The 19,010-nt window shown below is 34.6% G+C and overlaps 1 protein-coding gene across 6 annotated transcripts in view; it reads right to left on the minus strand.

Annotated features, from left to right (window-relative positions):
• Positions 1-19,010, minus strand: part of LOC127065552 (lymphocyte antigen 6D) — a 67,681-nt gene that overhangs the window by 19,927 nt on the left and 28,744 nt on the right. For all 6 annotated transcript variants that reach the window (XM_050998022.1, XM_050998025.1, XM_050998024.1 and 3 more), the window contains one exon: positions 10,242-10,372. In XM_050998022.1, coding sequence (XP_050853979.1) covers positions 10,242-10,372 — 131 coding nt within the window. The remainder of the gene's footprint in view (positions 1-10,241; positions 10,373-19,010) is intronic.

The following is a 19,010-nucleotide window of genomic DNA, read 5'->3' on the forward strand; positions in this document are numbered from 1 at the left end:
CTTTTGTAAAGCTCCGAAACATTTTACCTTTGGAGAAAACCGCTACTTTCTCTTATCGATAGGTGTATCGCAAGGATTTTTCTCAAAAGGCTACTTATCTTTTGACTGCCTTATCTTCGTGTTATTCGTATACAATACATCTATCTCCATTGAATTTAGAATCACTTTATTCGATTTCAATCGTAATAAAAATCATTCGCTTTGCCGTTATCACAGGTACACGACAATAAAGTTATACGCATCTATATGGACACACATCGACAATTTTTTCTCATGTTCCTTCTTGAGAAACAAGATTTGAAAATTTCATGAGGTGTTGTGTTAAGTCGTCGATCCACTTTGATATCATATTTCGATTTGACACTGTCATTGTCGATTGAACACAAAGCTATCGTAATGTCACTCTTTCTGCATACCTATGAGACATATATATCGATATACTCGATCTTCCTGTTATCGAGAGCCATCAAGAAACGAGACGAACAGGTGCTTCAGTAATATGGAATGTGATAACTCGAAACGTCGATGCTTTATACTACATGTCTATTATGATTCTTTCGCGTGACTTCTACGACTTCGATAAGATATGCTTTATATAGATTTGTGTGTGCATATGTGTGTGTGTCTGTGTGTACATATATACACATATGTATATATATATTAGGTATACAATGATAAGAAGCACCAAGATCCATTCACAAAATATTTCTTTTATCCACTTACCTATCACCATGATCATATCGTAAGATCAACAAAAGACGAATAAAAGAAGAAAAGATAGAATCGTAGAAGCAAGAAATTTGAATTTACATTGAAAGAAATCCATGACAAGTATCGATCGATTCGAATGATAACGTATATGAGAATGAGAGAAACAGAGAGAGAAAGAGAATCGTCAAAAAGGAGAAAAAAATTACTTTGAAAGTCGATCGAGTTTGTCGAGAGCGAGAGAGAGAGAGAGAGAGAGAGAGAAAGAGAGAAGCGGAGATAGGGAAGCAAACATTTCGTTTTATGTAACTCTGCCGACGGATGTTGCCATGTAATATATGGACCAAAGTGTACGGCATTTTTACGGCGAAGACGGTTTGAAAATATGACTGCCCGACCTAGAAATAAATCAGGTGGATACGTATTTGGTAGAAGAGGGTAAAGCTAGCTGTTGGATTTACGCCCCGATGCTGGCACATCTCGATCGAGAGATTGGATATATATAAAGTTCGGGAAAAGAGAAAAAGAATAAGAAAAAAAAAGAAAGAAAGAAAAAGAAAAGAAAAAAAGAAGAAAAAGAAGTGGTAGTAAAAGAGGAAATCACGATAAGGGAACATAGAATTGAATTCTCGATACCCTTCCGTGAGAAATGAATGATTTCTCCTTTACTAGGGGCTACCGCGAACGAGTTTGGATAAAAAAGAATAAGAGAGGGAGAGAGAGAGAAAGAAAGAAAGAAAGAAAGAAGAAAGAAAAAGAAAAAATAATGAAACGAAGAGAAATTTTTTCCTTTTCGGTTTCTTCCTCGACATCTATTTCATCCCGTTTGTTTCCTGATTCGTTCGTTGAGTTCTCGTTTCATATTATTTTCACCTGGATAGATTTGTACATGACGTATGTAACTAGAAATATTCATTCTTTCATATTTTCTACTATTATTTTTTTATTATTTCCATTTCGATGTTTCCCAGTATTTGCAGTTGACATAAGCGGCCCAGAAAACAAAGGTCGATCTTGGAACAGCTGGAAAATGAGCCTATATAAAGGGTGAAATCGTACAATATATATACATATATGTGTATGTATACGTTTTATATATATATATATATAAATATATATGTTGTACTAATACACGTGCTGTTTTACACACAGGTGAGTGGGTTTTATTGCCGAGATAACGTGGTAGCGCGTGTGCCTCGTAAATTTCGATTAATAGTATAGTAAAAAAGGGAAAAAAAAGGAAGTGTATGTGCTCGATAAGTTTATAGTTTCACGGCTGTGCCTTGATACACGTACATATACCTTTACATATACTGTATATGTATGTATATATATACATACATACATACATATGTACACATATATAAGAGTATATAGCTTTGTTTCCCGCAACGTTCTTACCACGTATCGCAATATTGCGCGTTCAAATCGGTCAAAATATCGCGATTTCGTTTCGATATTAACGTACAAATCGAAAAATATTATGCGTACGTGATTCGCACAATCGAAATATTGTTATCGAAATTAATCCTTTTTTTAGCCACATTTCCACAAATTTTCATCGACGAAATTGATCTCGAATAACGATAATATATTCCTTTGAACAATTACTCCAATTTATGACGATATTATATTAACGCTAATAATGTCATTTATTTATTGTAATTCGATAAAAGATTTTTCTCATTTTCTACCTATCACCTATTTATTTTTTCAAATCGGGACTTCAACATTTTCCACGTTCGATTGATTACTTCGTCTATATAAAATAAAAACTAAAAAAAGAAAATTAATATCTCCCGTCCATTCGGAATTTATTAAATGAAGAAATTTCAGAGGTCAATGACGTTTATTAAAAAAATTATTCTTATTTCGCGTCAATAGAGTCGTTTAATTTTCGATATTAATATCAAAGAATAAAACCGATGGAATTATAGTTTTATTTAAAAACTCCATATTCTCGTTTTCCACTTGAACGATATCATTAATAAAGAAGAAAAAAGATCTGTAAAAGAAAGAAAGAAAGAGAAAGAGAGAAAGAGAGGAAGAGAATAAAACGAAAAGAAAGCGTGGTAAATCGAGGGGACAATTAAATTAAGGATTAAATTAGTGGTGCATAGAAATTAATGGCGTATTTCGATAAGCAGGTCAATTATGGACTAATACTTGTTATATACGTATTTACATTTTCTTTTCTCTCTCTCTCTCTCTCTCTTTTTGTCTATATATCTCCCTTTCTTTGTCGCATAACATTTTATTGCCTCGAGAATTGCTCTCAAACCTATCTTTCTTGTTTTTTTCTCTCTTTCTCTTTTTTTCTCTTTTTTCCCTTTTTTTCTCTTTTTCTCTCTATCTTTCTCTCTTCTCCGTACATTTAAATAAACTCACGAGGATGAAAAGCTGAAAAACGACCGCAAAAATCTCTTTTATTTTCTCTCCCTCTTTTATTTCAACTCCTATATTCACACGATCATATGAATCGTTCGACAATCGAGAAAGTGAACCTCCAATTTTTTACGCTACGAACGAAAGGATTAATTTATTTTTTACGCGTTAAGAGAATAACTGTTAAAATACTTTTTCTTTTTCTTTTCTTTTTTTTTTTCTTTTTGAAACAGTCTTCGACATTTTTTTAGATAAAAAGAAAATAAGTAAGAAATAAGTGAAGGATCTTAATAAATGAAAAAGAAAATGCGAACGATTGTTTTACTTCGTTTTAATTTCTTTCCTTTACTTCTTCTTCTTCTTCTTCTTTTTTTATATTTTGAAGAACATAAATGAGACATAAGAATGAAGACAGACAGAGTCACAGAGAGAGAGCAAAAAGGAAAGAAAGATAAGAAATAAATTAAGGTCGACCCATGACTTCGCGAGTTCGTACCCAGATGTTCCTCTTCTACTCAATTTAATCCTTTCTCCGTTCACGGAAGTTTAGCCTACGGTATATTATCGGAATAAAGACGTCTTTGTGGGGAATATCGCGTGGAAAATAGGTTGCAAAGTGCATACTCGCTTATCTCCTTTGGATTTCGAGATCGAAAATACTAGGATGCTAGGTATTAATCTCGAAACAGTACACCGACGAATAAATAGTTCAATAAATCGTTTCGCTTTTACTATCTCTCAAAAATTCCTTTCACTCGCTTGATCCTTCTAAAATTTTAATATCGTTCTTGGAAATATGTGGGGACAATAGGATTTGAAATTTAACACATTTTTTCATGGAATAGTATCGTCTACGTGTACGTGTATTTTTGAATAAGAAAAAGACAGAGAGAGAGAGAGAGAGAGAGAGAGAAATAAAAAAAGGATGATAAATGACAAAACGATCGACGTAACATAATGCGATCCTTTATTCGAGAAAAGAACGTATGACCGTGTGCGAAAGGATTCTTTAATCGCAAGGTTCGCCCCATCACTATCACCACGACTATCACTATAATCCTCGGCACCCTATCCTAGTAGTTCGTGTCAGCTGTGCGCGTCACGCTTCGATCGTCGGACGATTTATTACTCTGATCTCTCCGAGGGTAGAAAAGAGTATTGAGGTCCTATGCGAGGAAGCACGCGATATAATCTGTAGAGATTTCTGAAAAAGGATCTCTTGAAAGAGAAAAAGAGAGCCACACTAACATCCTTAGATTGGTTATATTGTTGAAATAACTCGACATTTTGTTGATAATCATTAAGATGATATACGTAAAATTTATTTATAATATACATCATATTATAATATCGATGTATATCATAATATATATTTCTTGTATCACATATATATTATATATAGATATATAATATATGTTTTAATCTACTTATTGAATAAAAAAGTTATTATTATGTCGATATTAGAATTAACAATTTCTACTGTTTTATACATCTTTGCGTCGTCCATATTAATACGTTACATTTGGGTCTGACAATTCATAAATGGTATAAAAATCTTCAGAAAGAAAATGTCGTCCGAGCAAGGATTTCATCCGATATCCATGTGTTCCGCCAAGACTCGAGAGGATCAAAATGTTCTCCAGTTTTCCACGATAGTTTCTACTTTGACACGAGCTTTCAAGGCTTAAGAAGAAAAAGAAAAAGAGAAAAGGAGATAGAGAAAAGATTCGAAGTAGATTATCCATGAATATTATATATGAGATAGAAATGATTATTTCAAAATTGTTTCAAGGACGTTACAAGCGTCATGATTTTTTACTGATACATATGATTCGCTTCTATCGATGACGTAATTGGCCCGAGAATTATAGGTCATTCTCAAAATGAATCCTCGAATGGAAATTAATCTGTACGAGGCTTAGTTCCTGCATATTGCAAAATGAGGTCGTAACAATATATTGATTTGATTATCACGATATACTGAATTATTTTAGTAAGATCTAAACAATGACGAACAATGTGTTTTTTATCCTTGGCGAATGTCCAACGAATTCTTACAGTAAGGTAACCTTCATTGCAACATATTGCCATTGAGATAAAACATTAAGAAAACTAAAGATAAGGGTGAAAATAAAAATCGAATTTTTATTTTCGAATAATCTAATTTCGAAAAGATTCGACAAAATTTTCTCTTTGTTTCCTTTTCGTAAAAATAATTATTTACGAAAACGCATTGTTTTCTTTCATAGATTGGATAGGAAAACCGACCGTAACAAATATCAAATTTTTGCGGTTTAAGCGGCTCGTCGCACACAAGAAGCAATATCTATGCAGATGCAAAACGGATCGTAACCGTCATTTTCATCGTCGAAAAGCCACTAACTTGTTAGATAGAATAGATGTGTATACGTGTAGGTATGTGGTCAATCTATTTCGATCCTCGTGTCCAATTCGAATGAAAAGTCAGCCTATTATTTTCTACGTGTAGCTTTTAGTAACATTCGCAAATCATTTGGAATCGATGAAAGCGATCAATTAAGGATTGGACTGATTGCTATACAGTAATTGTAGTCCCGTTAATTTTCATTAATTTAAACAAACTACTTATCATCAAAAGTTGAATCTAGTTAGAATAGTTTTTATAACGAACGTTGAAACTAATTACGATGAATTTTATTATATATATCATGCAAGAGTAAAAAAAAAAAAAGATGTAATAAAACGTCAGCCTGATTAATACAAGTATCAAACGTTTTTATAAATATTCGTAATAAATTCAAGATCGTGACGAGACAATTTGCTTTAAAGTATGTATGCTTTATGTTCGAAAATATTTTTTACATTTAACCCTTTAAACACCAGATATATGTATATATGAAAAATGCCAATGGTTTTTATGAGTTTTTGCAGTGGCACGGAAAATAATTTTATATCAAAGTCAATCCTTATTTTTGATACACTTTGACATATACAATGATATATGATTTTGGCAGCCTCCAAATGAGGAATTATTTTAGTGTAATAAAAAAAAATTTTGTTTTTCCAGTTTATTGTAATTAATGCGACACGAGCGCGATAATGCTTCTGAAATTTTTCATATACGCATGGAGGAACGGAATGACTCTCTTTTCGGAAGATTTAAAGTTCTTTTTTTTTTCTTTTTAATATAATCGCAAAGAACGTTTCGATCTTAAGAGAAAACGTTCTCGTTAAAAAAATCTTGAAAACCTTGAAATCTTAAGGATTCAATCCTACGAACTGCTCCTTATGTCTAACGCATTAAACTCCGAAATTTAATTAACGAGGAAACGTGCTAAGGAAAATCGTATGATCGTTGGAAAAGCGCATAAGGTTAGATTAAGAATGATCTATCTTATCTCTCGAGTTAGGGAAGAGAGGTCGCTTGATCGAACGCTATTCGACTAATCAAATTACTTGCACATCGTGCCACGAATGTCGAACGAATATCGACGCGTCGCGTGCCAATAATTAATTTCCTACGGGTATATAGATGCGTACGCTATTTATTTCCGAATTTCGTGTTGGCAACAGAGTTGGCTAACGAATCGGTTTCTCAGAAATGAGAAAGCTTTTTAAATGGAAAAAGGCTTAATAAATTTGTAAAAAAATTTTGTTTACGAACACTGTCAACGTACATATATATATATACATATAATACTTATGTTCGATGTCGAATGAAAACGATAGGAAATTTCGTTGTTCACAGAGGATTAACCTGAAATAATCTCGTAACTAAAACGTTAACGAAGAGAATGCTCGACACGATTATTCACAAATACACGTACTTACGTATGTATTCGTACTTAGGGAAGGTTGGAAAGCTTAATCGGTATCTGCCGTGGCCGGTAACCACAGCTAAATGTTAATTAATACCTGTCTGATATCTGCGCATGGCACTAATTTGAAGGGCAAACCAGAATACCCGACGGTGTATTGCACAGAGACGAGGATGCAATGCGAACGTACATAATAATGCAGTCACTGTATTAACGCGAATGCACCTTCGCTCGAGGCATCCTATCGCTTCTGGGAATTATTTGTTCGTCTTGTTCCATAGAACACGAAGACACCTACATAAGATTATAAACTTCCGGAAGAGTGACTTATAATTAATTTCAAGATCAAAGAAGAACTTAACGAAGAGAATTCGAACGTTAACGAACAACTTCCACTAGATATAGTTCTTTTCAATTTTACGTACGTCACGAATTCGATCTTTACTATCTATATTTTAACTATTATATAGATTATATTATTCCATCTATATTTTATTTATTATACATTTTATCGTTTAAATTTTCTTTTTTAAATAATCTCAATTAAAAAAAAAAAAAAAAAACCCCATACGAATTCTAGTCGCTAATAAAATTCTTAATAAAAAGAAAGATATGAAAATTGTGTTATATACATAGAGATTGAAAAGTTTTCTTTGTTAAAAGGTTTTGTAAAAAATAAAGAAAAGAATTTTACGTAGATATATATATATACACACATACATAAGTATACGTATATGTACGTATGTAATGACTTTAAAAGCAGCAATCTCTCTTATCTAGGAAGCTGAGTAAGGTTGACCAATAGCGCGGAAGACTACTGATCCCGATATCCGGCCCATTTCCCGCTCCTTCGAGACCTTTTTATTATTCTACGCTGGTTTGCCGAATGAGTTTCCTCGATATCTTCCACTTTCAGCCGTCTCGAAATGGAGAAAAGAGAGGATGAGACGAGAGTTCGAATAAGTGGGGGATAAATTCGACGTTCTACTGAAGAAGAAAAAAAAATAGATGGTAAAACGTCTGCCAGTAGGACGAACGGTTTTCGACTTTAGTCATTCTCCGTTTCGATCTTTCTTTCTCTTTATTTATTTATTTATTTATTTATTTATTTATTTATTTATTTATTTATTTATTTATTATTTTTTTTTAAATGTACTTTGCTTTTAATATCATCCTTCGATGAAAAATAAGGAAAGAGGGGGAAGAGAAAGAAAGAATTTTAAATTCATTTCTCTCTCTCTCTCTCTCTCTCTCTCTCTCTCTCCCATAAAGTAGCAAATCATAAATTATTCTCTCGACCGCTATCTCTTTTCTTCGTTCTTTCAAAGAAAGAACTCGCCATTATATTATATATAGAAAAAAAAGAAAGAAATGAAAAGAGTGAGTTACTTCGCGACATTTGCCGCGATATAATGAAGTTAGAAGAACGTTATTTACATTAGAATGATATTATTTATATGACTTGAAGAAGAAAAGCCATATCTTATTGTTTTTCTTTCTCCTTCTTTCTTTAAAAAAAAAAAGATGAAATACATAAACCGAAATACCTCATTCTTTTTTCTGAACTATTAATTATTATTATCAGTATTATCATAGAAAAAAAAAGTTAAGTTAATTAAAGAAAGTAAAATTTTTGGAAAAACCGTCCGATCGATTTTTAAAAGGCCAATATATGGATTAACAGGATACGTTTTTAAAAATTGAGATCGATTGGATTTTAATTGTTATTCTGAAGCTTCTTTTTTTTTCAAACGATTCGTCCGAATTAAAATTCGCATTTACGAGTCGGAGTACTCTCGATCTCTCATCGAAAGAAGAATAAAAATAAAAATAAAGTAGAGAGTGAGAAGGAGAGAAAGAGAGAATAGGATCAAAGGATTTAATAAGCTAGATTACTTTTCTTAGCGAGAAGGAGCCGGAAAATTCGAAGTAAATTTCAGGTTTATATCCGCGAAAGCTCGCGAATTCGTATTTCTCCTTTCATTCTTCATTTCCCTCGAGAGAAAGAGGAAGAAGTTCTCTCTCCTGCCCGTGATTCGTATTTACACGTTTAAAATTGTGTCGAATTCAAAATTGAATATACCTATCTACGTCTGAGATAACTGATGAAGGAAATGGGAGAAGGATAAAGAAGAGAATACGAAAGATATACTATCTAGTCGGTAACTGGAGTGTGTTCGTTTGATGTATGTATATAGGTATGTATGTATATGTGCCATTTTACGAGATATACGAATCGTGATCGATTTCAAAAAGCTCTCACGAGTCCAGATCAAAAGGTGATAAAAGGAAAGTGGTACAAGAGAGACTATCTAGCTATACACATATACACACACGCGCGTGCATGTGTATGTACATAGATATGTATAGAGTGACGAGGTTGAGAGAAAGAGAAACAGAAAAAGAGAAAAAAGAAAGAGAGAGAGAGAAAAAAAGAAATAGTTCGACTTAAAAATATATACGAACCACGATCCAATTCAAAAGCTTTCGACATTAAACGTCAAAGGCTAATGCAAGATCGACAGAAGGGAAGCGATGGGAAATGATGAAGGTATTCCTCGTAGAACGTTCTCGCGTTTCTTCTCCCTTTTCTAACTTATAACTGTACCATATATGTAACTATGTATCTGTTCGTAGAAGAGCTTGGAGAAATTCGATATGACGTTTCAAAATTATTGGACTGGTCAGGCGGATAAAATTCCGAAGAAGATGCGAGAAAATATGATAGAACGACGGACTAACGTCCAGAAAATCGAACTTTTGAGTAACGTTAAAAAAGTAAAAAGAAGAAGGAAGATAGAAAAAAGAAAAAGAAGATGAAAAAAAAAACGACGACCATTGCGCTTTTTTTTTGCGCTTCGAAGTCTGATTAACGGTTTAGTAACGCTTTTTTCATTCTATTGGCATTCACGTCTCGCGACCTGTTGCGATCCATTTACCGTGGCGAAAGAAAACGCGAGAAGTGTGCCAAGCTAGGAGGCCGCACGTTTATTCGCAAACAAAAATGCTAAGTAGAAAGTGCTATCATTCGAATGCCAAAGACGAGTTTCGAGTTAGGCTTTAGAGCGAGTTTAACGTTCGACGTTTCGGCCATTAGACATTTTCAAAGAGGATTTTAACTTTTCTTTTCGATGATAACGTGATAACGTAAGTTAGAATCGCTCGAATCGTACCTCGTCAAATTTTTTTCTTATTGCTGAATGCAAACGAAATAGTATTAAATATAGCAAATAAACGAGGAACGAAATGTATGCGTGATAAAAGAAATTAAATCGATACTTTTTGTATCATGTCTTAAGTCAGTAAATCTCTACTCTAATTATTGCTTAATTAATGAAACGTTCAACTTACGATGCACCATTCGGAAGTCGGTGGACAATCCTTCAAACCCATTTGAACGGTAAAGTTAATGCAAGGCGTGATACTTCCAACTCCCTCATTGTACTGTCCACATTTGTAACATCTGATACCCTGTGCGACACCTGAAAGATAATAAAGAAGAAAAAAATTGTTAGAGCGTGCGTTGTACGATCAAATTATGACTTTTATATACATACAAACTTCATCGTGAACAACAATTAATTATAAGTTTCTAGAGTTCGTTAAAAAAAAGTTGCAATTCTCGAAATTTAAACATTGAACTTCAGCGTACACCAGATAACACCCACGTTTAAGAAAAAAAAAAGAAACAAAAACAAAATAAAAGGAATTATCTCGTTCTAGCTTACGGATTATAAATTTTTTTATCAATATCAGTTCGAAGCATCCTCAGCACGATTCTTGAATCGATAAAGCATTCTGTGAACCATTAAACTTTTTCCTTTTTCTTAATTCGAGAAAAAGAGACAAAGGGAAAGAATGCATCGTTGAAAACATTGAGATCCAGTTCGATTAAATAGATAGTAGATACGACTAAAATACGTTCGTTCCTTTCCGAATTGATTTTAAATCGATTCGAAACTCGATTGCCATATCAAACGTTTCGTTATTCATTCAATCAACATCGACGAGAATATCGATGTTTAAGGCGTCGCTTAAGAGGAATTTCATTTTCTCGAAGCGATGCTTTCGTTTAAAAGGACCAGAAAAAGAGATTCAATGAGAATCGAATCGATTTCTACGAAAGTATAACACAATATATTCTTATAAATATTTCACTCGATTAACTTTCTAATGGACGAAAGAATCCAGTTGGAAAATCGACTTGTCGTTTTGACTGAGAAAAAAAAAATATATATATATATAGACAGAGAGAGAGAGGGAGAGAGAGAGAGACAGAGAGAAAAGAGAAAGAAAGAGAAAAGTAACTCTTAATTATTCTCGTAAATTCGAACGAACGGACAAAACTTTGACGTTTAAGTTGGCGGTTTTCCCCTAGTTCGAGCAGAGAAAACCTTTTCCAAACTCATTCCACGAGCTCATCCCGCGGCTCGTTTTGAACTCGTTCTAAACTCGTTCCAAACTCGTTCTGCGCTCGCGTGTACGCTCGTTCGAACGTTTAACCACGGTGGTATGCACGCGCGCGCGGCCGCGCATTACCGAAAGCAGAGACAAGTAGTCTGCTTGATCTTCGAAAAGTTTTATCGCCGACTATCTCCCTCCATTTCGTCAAATTAAATCCTTTAACGATTCGAAAAGAGTATTATTTTACTTGTCGAATTTTAAACGACACGAAGAAGTAAACCTGATTAACGTTTCTTCTTCGACGAAAATCCGACGACGATTTTTTTTTTATTCGCTAATTTTCTTTTCTTTTTTTTTTTTTTTTATTATTTTTAATGTTTTCTTAAACGAAACGTTCATCGTCAAAAATTATTATCTATCTGAAATATCGTTTATCTTTTTTTTAGTTTTTCCCACTCGTTGTTCGATAAAGTAGCCTATTAATCGCGATATCTTATAAATCATCTACTTTATCGAACCAATCGTGTTCTATCGATATTTTAATGCGATATTCCTTATTGGATAATCTATCCTTCTAGGATCTATACATATAAAATGATCTTTATAATTTAATGTCGAACGTAAAAGCTATTCGTTTTACGAATCATTGTATTAAACGTAATACTCACGTTCGTTTAAATATACTCACGTTCGTTGTTTAAAAAGCAATCATGGAAACATTTCGTTCTTTCTCAAGGAAGGATAAAAAGAATATCAAATAGAATGTCTCGATCGGTTGGTCCTTGTGACAAAGAGCCTTGCGCCATGGTAAAGAGGACATTTCGAAAACAATTTAAACTTCGATATCCCTCGAGAAGATGTGAATAGGCGTGGAAAGTAAAAAGATAGAGAACAAGAGCGACAAAGACAGAGAGAGAGAGAGAAAGAGAAAGGGTTGATGTCTTTCTCGAAGCGTAAAGCTACAAGCAAATTCTTCGTTGTTTTCAGCGGCCATGGCAGATCCCAACGGCTATAAGTGAAAACTTTGCAATTGGCGACAACCTCGTCTCGTAACCGAATCAAACTATTACACGAGTTGAGGAACATCAAAACGAGAAGGAGAAGAAGAGAGAGAAGAAGAGAGAGAGAAAGAGAGATAGAGATAGAGATAGATAGATAGATAGATAGATAGAAGAGGAGGGATGGAGTTGTTGAAGGTTTGGACGAAGCTGCCTTCGAGCAAGAAATATCGGCTAATGTAAAAGGTTTGCATTTCTCGTTTCCTTGCCACCCTTAACCACTCATCCAAACTCTTGGAAAATTCGTAAAAGAGTAAAAGAGTCGTAAGCGAATGAGAGGTTGCTTCGATATTTCGAAGAAAGGTTATTATATCGTCGTAAAAACTTTGGGATTATTTCTACGTTGGTGATGGAAGGGAAAGAGAAAAATTAAAAAAGTAGAAAGGATATATTAAAAAAAAAAAAAAAAGAATAAAAAAAAGGAAATGGAAAAGAAAAAGAAAAAGAATTTATTTCTAAGGATATCTTCTTATGTTATTTTTCCTTTTCTACCATTTTTCCCCCCTCAGGTTTCTATCCCTTACACTCTACTTTACTTTTTTCTCTCTCGACGTCGACGAAGAATACACCAAGTGGGAGTAAAAAAGCTCGAGCCTCCGCGCAAGCTGGATTTACAAAGCTCGACGTTGGAAAAAAGCAAAAGGAAAAAGAAAGAGATAAAAGAGAGAGAGAGAGAGATAGATAGAAGGATGCCAAGACCGTTAGAAATGGCTAGGTTCGATCGATATAGAGGTTTGACGTTTCTGGTTTTATTCACGCCGCGCGCGCATTTTAAATTCTTTAAAAGCAGCATTCTCGCGGTTTAAATGTAGAACTCGAATACGATGGTAACGAGCGAGCTGCGAGTTCGATATAAGTCTGTGTGTATATGTGCGCATCTGTGTGTATGTGTGTGTGTGTGTGAGTGCGTACGTACATGTGTATAGAAAAGTCTATTGATTTTTTGCACCTATGTATTTCTCTATATGTCGAATGTCGGACTCGGGCGTCGGCTGAAGTTGAAACTTTGCCGGTGTAATTAGATGTGGGAGCTTTTAAATACGCTGATACGAAAAAAGTTCGATCTCGAGTTGAATCTCGGCGACTACTCGAATTAAATCGAAAACGCGCGATTTTCATTTTACCGTGCGACCGTACCAAAAAAAAAAAAAAGAAAAGAAAAGAAATTTTTAGTGAATTCCGCAGTTCCAGAAGGCCAGTTCCATATTTGGATTAAATAATTAATTAATTATCTACGTTGAAAAGAATTTCAAGTAATTTTCATTAACCCACCATCGCGCTTAGTCTTTTTCGTCTCCAGTCGTTATTTTCTTTTCTTTTTTTTTTTTATTTTTCTCCATTTCTTCTCTCTCTCTCTTTTTATTTCTCCCTTGTGTCACGAATCGTCGTAGACACTTTAGATTTCCATCGCACTTTAAAGACATATCCTGTATATTTTTCCTTCCTTGTTTGACGAAGCGAGCATGAAAATATTTCAAATGATAACTGTAAGTCCCAAACGTGTACAAGTTAATACCGTATTTCGTCGAGCTGCACGAACGATCTTTCCCGGTAATAGAAAACACTTAGATATATACAAACGATACTTATCGTTTGTCAAAAGGTTTCCTCGTTCGTTTTCCTACGACACGTTTAATTAAAACAATGCAATGTCGTGTGTCATATATTTTTAGAGGTATCATTGAAGAAGATTTACCGAACACGATAAAAGAAAAAAGAACAGAAGAATGGGGGAAAAAAAGATTGAGAAGTATAGTTTCCTCCGTTTTATCGACATTCCTAGCACAATTCTAGGTCTCTGATGTTTTTACCGTTTCGAGTTTTACTATTTTCGTGGGATCGTAAATGCGAAGGAGGAGACTGAAATTTATGTTCAAACAGGGAAAAGTATAGGGTAAGCGTTGGCGGCTTGCTCGCAGCACGTTTTCTTGTAGTTACGAAGATACGTTGAAAGAGTAGGAAAGAGAGAGAGAGAGAGGGAAGTCGAAAAACGAAGTCTGAATAGAGGAAAACGAATAGAAAATTCACGACACGTGGAGAGTAACTTCGAAGATAGTGAACAGACCGATATGTATTGGAAAGTTAGAAGAAGAGATGATTTCAATAAACGATAATAGGAAAAAATATTCTTTTATGAAAACTATTTCTCGAGATACCAATAGAGTACATAGTAAACAACGCTTGAAGAATCAAAAACGAAAATTATTTCTCTTTAGTCTTGACATAAAGAAATAAAAATGTCTCTTATGATATAACTTCTCTTAAAATAAATATAAAAAACGTCGGACTTTACATGGAAAAAAAAAAAGATGTATCGATCGTAGCAAATTGAACTTCGATAGATCTTACATGCTTAAAAGATTAGTTAAATTTACGATTAAAAGATTTAGAGAAAATAGAAGTCGGAGGAAAAAGTTCGGTCCAATGATTCTAATCGTATCTATGTAAAATTTAAAAACAGCTGAGACGTGTTCGTACGTTTTCAATTAACGTCAATGTTAATTCCACTCAAAATATTACCCAAAGACAATATTGTGTTACAAGTTAATAGTGGGCGTATAGCCTGTCATAGTTCGTTTAGAACATTTAGTTTGCCAAGTCTGTCAAAAGCATAACGTTCAGTTCTAATGAACTCAGTTCGGAGATGTCGCTTCGTTAAGTGAACTCGACGCAATAGCGAAGAGCGAGGACGAGGATTATAAGGACGACATCGGTCAGGATCGTGTCCTGGAATTCTTGGATGGAAACTCCAAAGAATCTCGAAGCCCATAGATTCTCCTCGATGGAATCTAAGTAGCAACGACGCCACGAGAATTTCGTTAGAGAAGGTAGCAACGTCGTCGAGAAGGAAAATCTCTGTTGTATCGTAAAATCGTATGAGATAAAGAGAGATAGGAGAAAGGAGTAGGGAAAAGAGAGGAAGTAGTTTATCGTTGAATATACTCCTACTATACTTCCATGGCATGGTATTCCCTTAGCTGAGCGGTTGAAAACATTTTCCAAATAATTTCTACAAGATGCCAGACTTTAAACGAAATTTTATACAGATACGATTTTCCTCTTATTATTATTAATATTATTATTATTATTATTATCCTGATATTTATCGATTTTTTCATTTCTTTCTCTCTCTCTCTCTCTCTCTCTCTCTTTCTTTATGTGTGTGTGTGTATATATATATGAAATAGAAAAAGTTTCCGACGATTTTTTCCTGATATAATATCTATAAAAAGACAAAAGCACGACGAATCTAACGAAATCAATTTTTGAAGAATAAGAACGTAGATTTCGATTATTATACGATCGAACAAACATAATATCGCGAAGGTAATTTTTCTGTCTAAAATTTCTGAAGGAACTGTCCTTGTCTTTATAAAATATTCTTCTCTGCTATTTTCAAATTTGAACGATTTCAATGCGACCTTTCTACCTTTGAACGTAGATTTCGAATATCGATCGAAAAAATTACACGCTCTAATACTTCAATATCGAACAAATATTGGAACGCTATATTAAACGAACGATATCACGGCAGAGTAAATTCGGTGCTCGCGAGGAAAGGAGCAAATACACGAAGAAACTTTTTTCTTCGGCCTCGAACTAGTAAGATTCGTCGTTTAGATCGAGTTCTATAGTCTCTAGTTGTTCTATAGTAAAAGGACTACCAATCTATCAATATCTTTCCATTCTCTTTGCTGGGAGAATCAAAAAAGGAAAAAAAAAAGATGAATGGATCGACAAAGTCGAAGTAGTTGAATGAAGTTCGGCAGAAACCGAAGATAAATTATAGTAATTTGTATAAGAGTAATTACGTTGTTTTACAAGACGGTTTCACGAATAGTTTGACCTTATTGTGGGACGGATAAAAAACCTACCTAACATAAACCACAAAGTGGCTAGTTCTTACGTGAGTTTCCTCACGATAAATCTCTAACTGGCAAGCTTCCATAAAAACGTCAAATTATCGTTTTCGTTTTCGCAAAACGATTCTCAAAGTTCTACGAGTGAAAAAAAACAGAAGGAAAGGAAAGAAAAGAGAGAGAGAGAGAGAGAGAGAGAAAATAAAACAGAAATTTATCCTCGATTTATCGTCTAATGAACATAACGTACGTACTACACGTATTAGATAAATATATCTGTTTCTTCCAATGGTCCAACCTTATCCCTGGATTAGACGAATGTTAAAGCAACGTGGCCAATTTCCCGTTCCGAGATTGAACGTGGCTCTGCGGTGAGCGCTTGATAGTTAAGACGGATGTTTAACCGGTGCTTAGCGTCGCAACATTGTTTCGCTTTTATTGCATCCTTCTAAAAGACTCTGGAAACTCGACGTACTCGAGTTTGCTGGAGAAAACGAAGATATCGAACGAATTCGCGGAGCTGTGCGATGTGAAAGTTCGGAAAGAGGAAAACGAAGCTTCGACGTTGGTGTGTGTGTGTGTGTGTGTGTGAGTGGGTGGGTGTGGCAGTTTTATCGATGACCTTGAAAAACTAAAAGAAAGATGAAGAAGTACTTGTAAGCATATTTGGATGATAATAATGACGACGATGAAGATGATGATGAGGATGATGATGATAATGTAAGAAAACTATGTCAAGAGAGGAATAGAAAGGAGAGATAGAAATATATTAATATAATATTTTTACATTCACGAAATTGGCGATATATTTTCTTCTACTATACATTTCCATTTTCTTTCTTTCTTTCTTTCTTTCTGTTTCTTTTTTTTTTTTTCTTTTTTGATTCCACTCGAGATATATAACCGACAAAATTAGAAGGCTTGAACGTTCGGTCTAGCTCGTAGCCTTTCTTCTTGTATAGTTTTCGATGTACCTTGATAAGATAGAAAGAGAACGAATAAAAGGGGAAAGATAGAAGGCAAAGTAATAAGTCCAGATAGGTAATTAGCTGGCTAAGCACTCGAGCAGACGCTCTAAAGAGTCCTCCAAGGAGAATGCACACGTAGGTGGGTGGAGAGCTATGGTGGCTTGTATGTAGAGGAGTTTTTAAAGAATAAAGAGACATAGCGAAAGATTGTGATAGGAAAAATGGAAAAGGTGAATCAAAGAAAGAAAAAAAAAAGAAGACGAAGAAGACGAAGAAGATGATGATGAAGAAGAAGATGATGAAGAAGAAGAAGAAGAAGAAGAACAAGACGATGAAGAAGGAATAAGAGACGAAGAAGACGAAGATGAAGAAAGAACTGGCCTAAGGCCTGCTTCGTGACTAATCTCGATCTCGACTTTACCCTTCTTCTCGAGGGCAATGTGCATGTGCTTGCGCATGTGTACGTGTGAATACTAGTTGCCACTTCAATATCCCACGACATCATCTTCCTTAGATAGGGTCGACTGCCCTCTTCTCGCGTAAATACAAAGTGGGCTCGTTCGACGTTCTCTTCTTCTCTTTCTCTATCCTTCTCTTTCTCTCTCTTTTTCTCTCTCTCTCTTCTTCATTCCCGCGGATCATGTCTGAATAGTTCGTCGTTATTAATACATCCACTTGCAAGTTTCGGTTTTTCATCGAAGAATAACGAAACACCACAAACCGCACGACTTTCATCTTCAACTAAAATTTATCTTTTTCTATAGGTTCTACGATGCAGTCAATGTAATCACGATAATGTAACCGTAACAAGTTTTCAATAAGACAATCAAAAATATGATATCTAATTCTTCTACATCTTCGTTTTATAAAATATAACACAGTTATCATAATACACTGTGTGTACGTGTGTATGGATTCATCGATTTATGCAAAATTGGTTGGCCGATCGTAATAACGATGATAATAATAATTTGTAGAAGGAAATAATATCATAATAAAATCATAAGTATCAACGGTGGTGAATTATCGAAACGATATGCGCCTGTCTGCACGATATGTCGTGATATATGTATATATATATATATATATATATATATATATATATATATATATATATCTAAGTATATATTCACTCTATATCGTATATATCGGAGTACATTGCGCAAGAACGCAGTAAAATACGCAGCTGCTTCCTCGCATTGTGCGCGCACGTGAGCGCAACTTGGTCTTCGACATAGCGAGGTCACATAGCATCACTGCATAGCGGTCATTGCGGTTACATGGTGCTATGCGACTGGCTAGAAATCGTCTCTGTACGCACGCGTACACATATACGAAAATATACCTATGTAGTAGATATATAGGTATGTGTATACAAGCAATCAGATTCACGTGTGTATGTGATTGACTTCACAGCAGCATCAGCAAATAAACCATAGACACGGCATCCATCTAAGAATGGAATCCGACGTTATCGGGCACCTCTGGTGCTCTCAGCTCTCAGAATCCATTGTTCGTGTCTGTAAGGACGATAAGAGTATTCCGAATATTTCGAAACTAAACGGATTTGAAGGATCTGAAGCTGCCGATGATGATAATACAAACCGTAACAAGCTCGTTGAAGAAGAGCTTATTCCGTATCGCGATAACAACTTACTCTCTATCATCTCTATCCACTTGTATCGTTCTACTGATGAATTAATCAAGGTCAAGGATGTTGGAGTACGATACAATTATCTAAGAGATAAGAATTCTTTTTTCTTTTCTTTTCTAAATAAAATCTCGACGAGTATGGGAACTTCAAAGGGAAAGAAGAAGAAAAAAAGAAGG

This window comes from Vespula vulgaris, chromosome 8 (genome assembly GCF_905475345.1).
Source record: "Vespula vulgaris chromosome 8, iyVesVulg1.1, whole genome shotgun sequence".
Taxonomy (NCBI): Eukaryota; Metazoa; Arthropoda; class Insecta; order Hymenoptera; family Vespidae; genus Vespula; species Vespula vulgaris.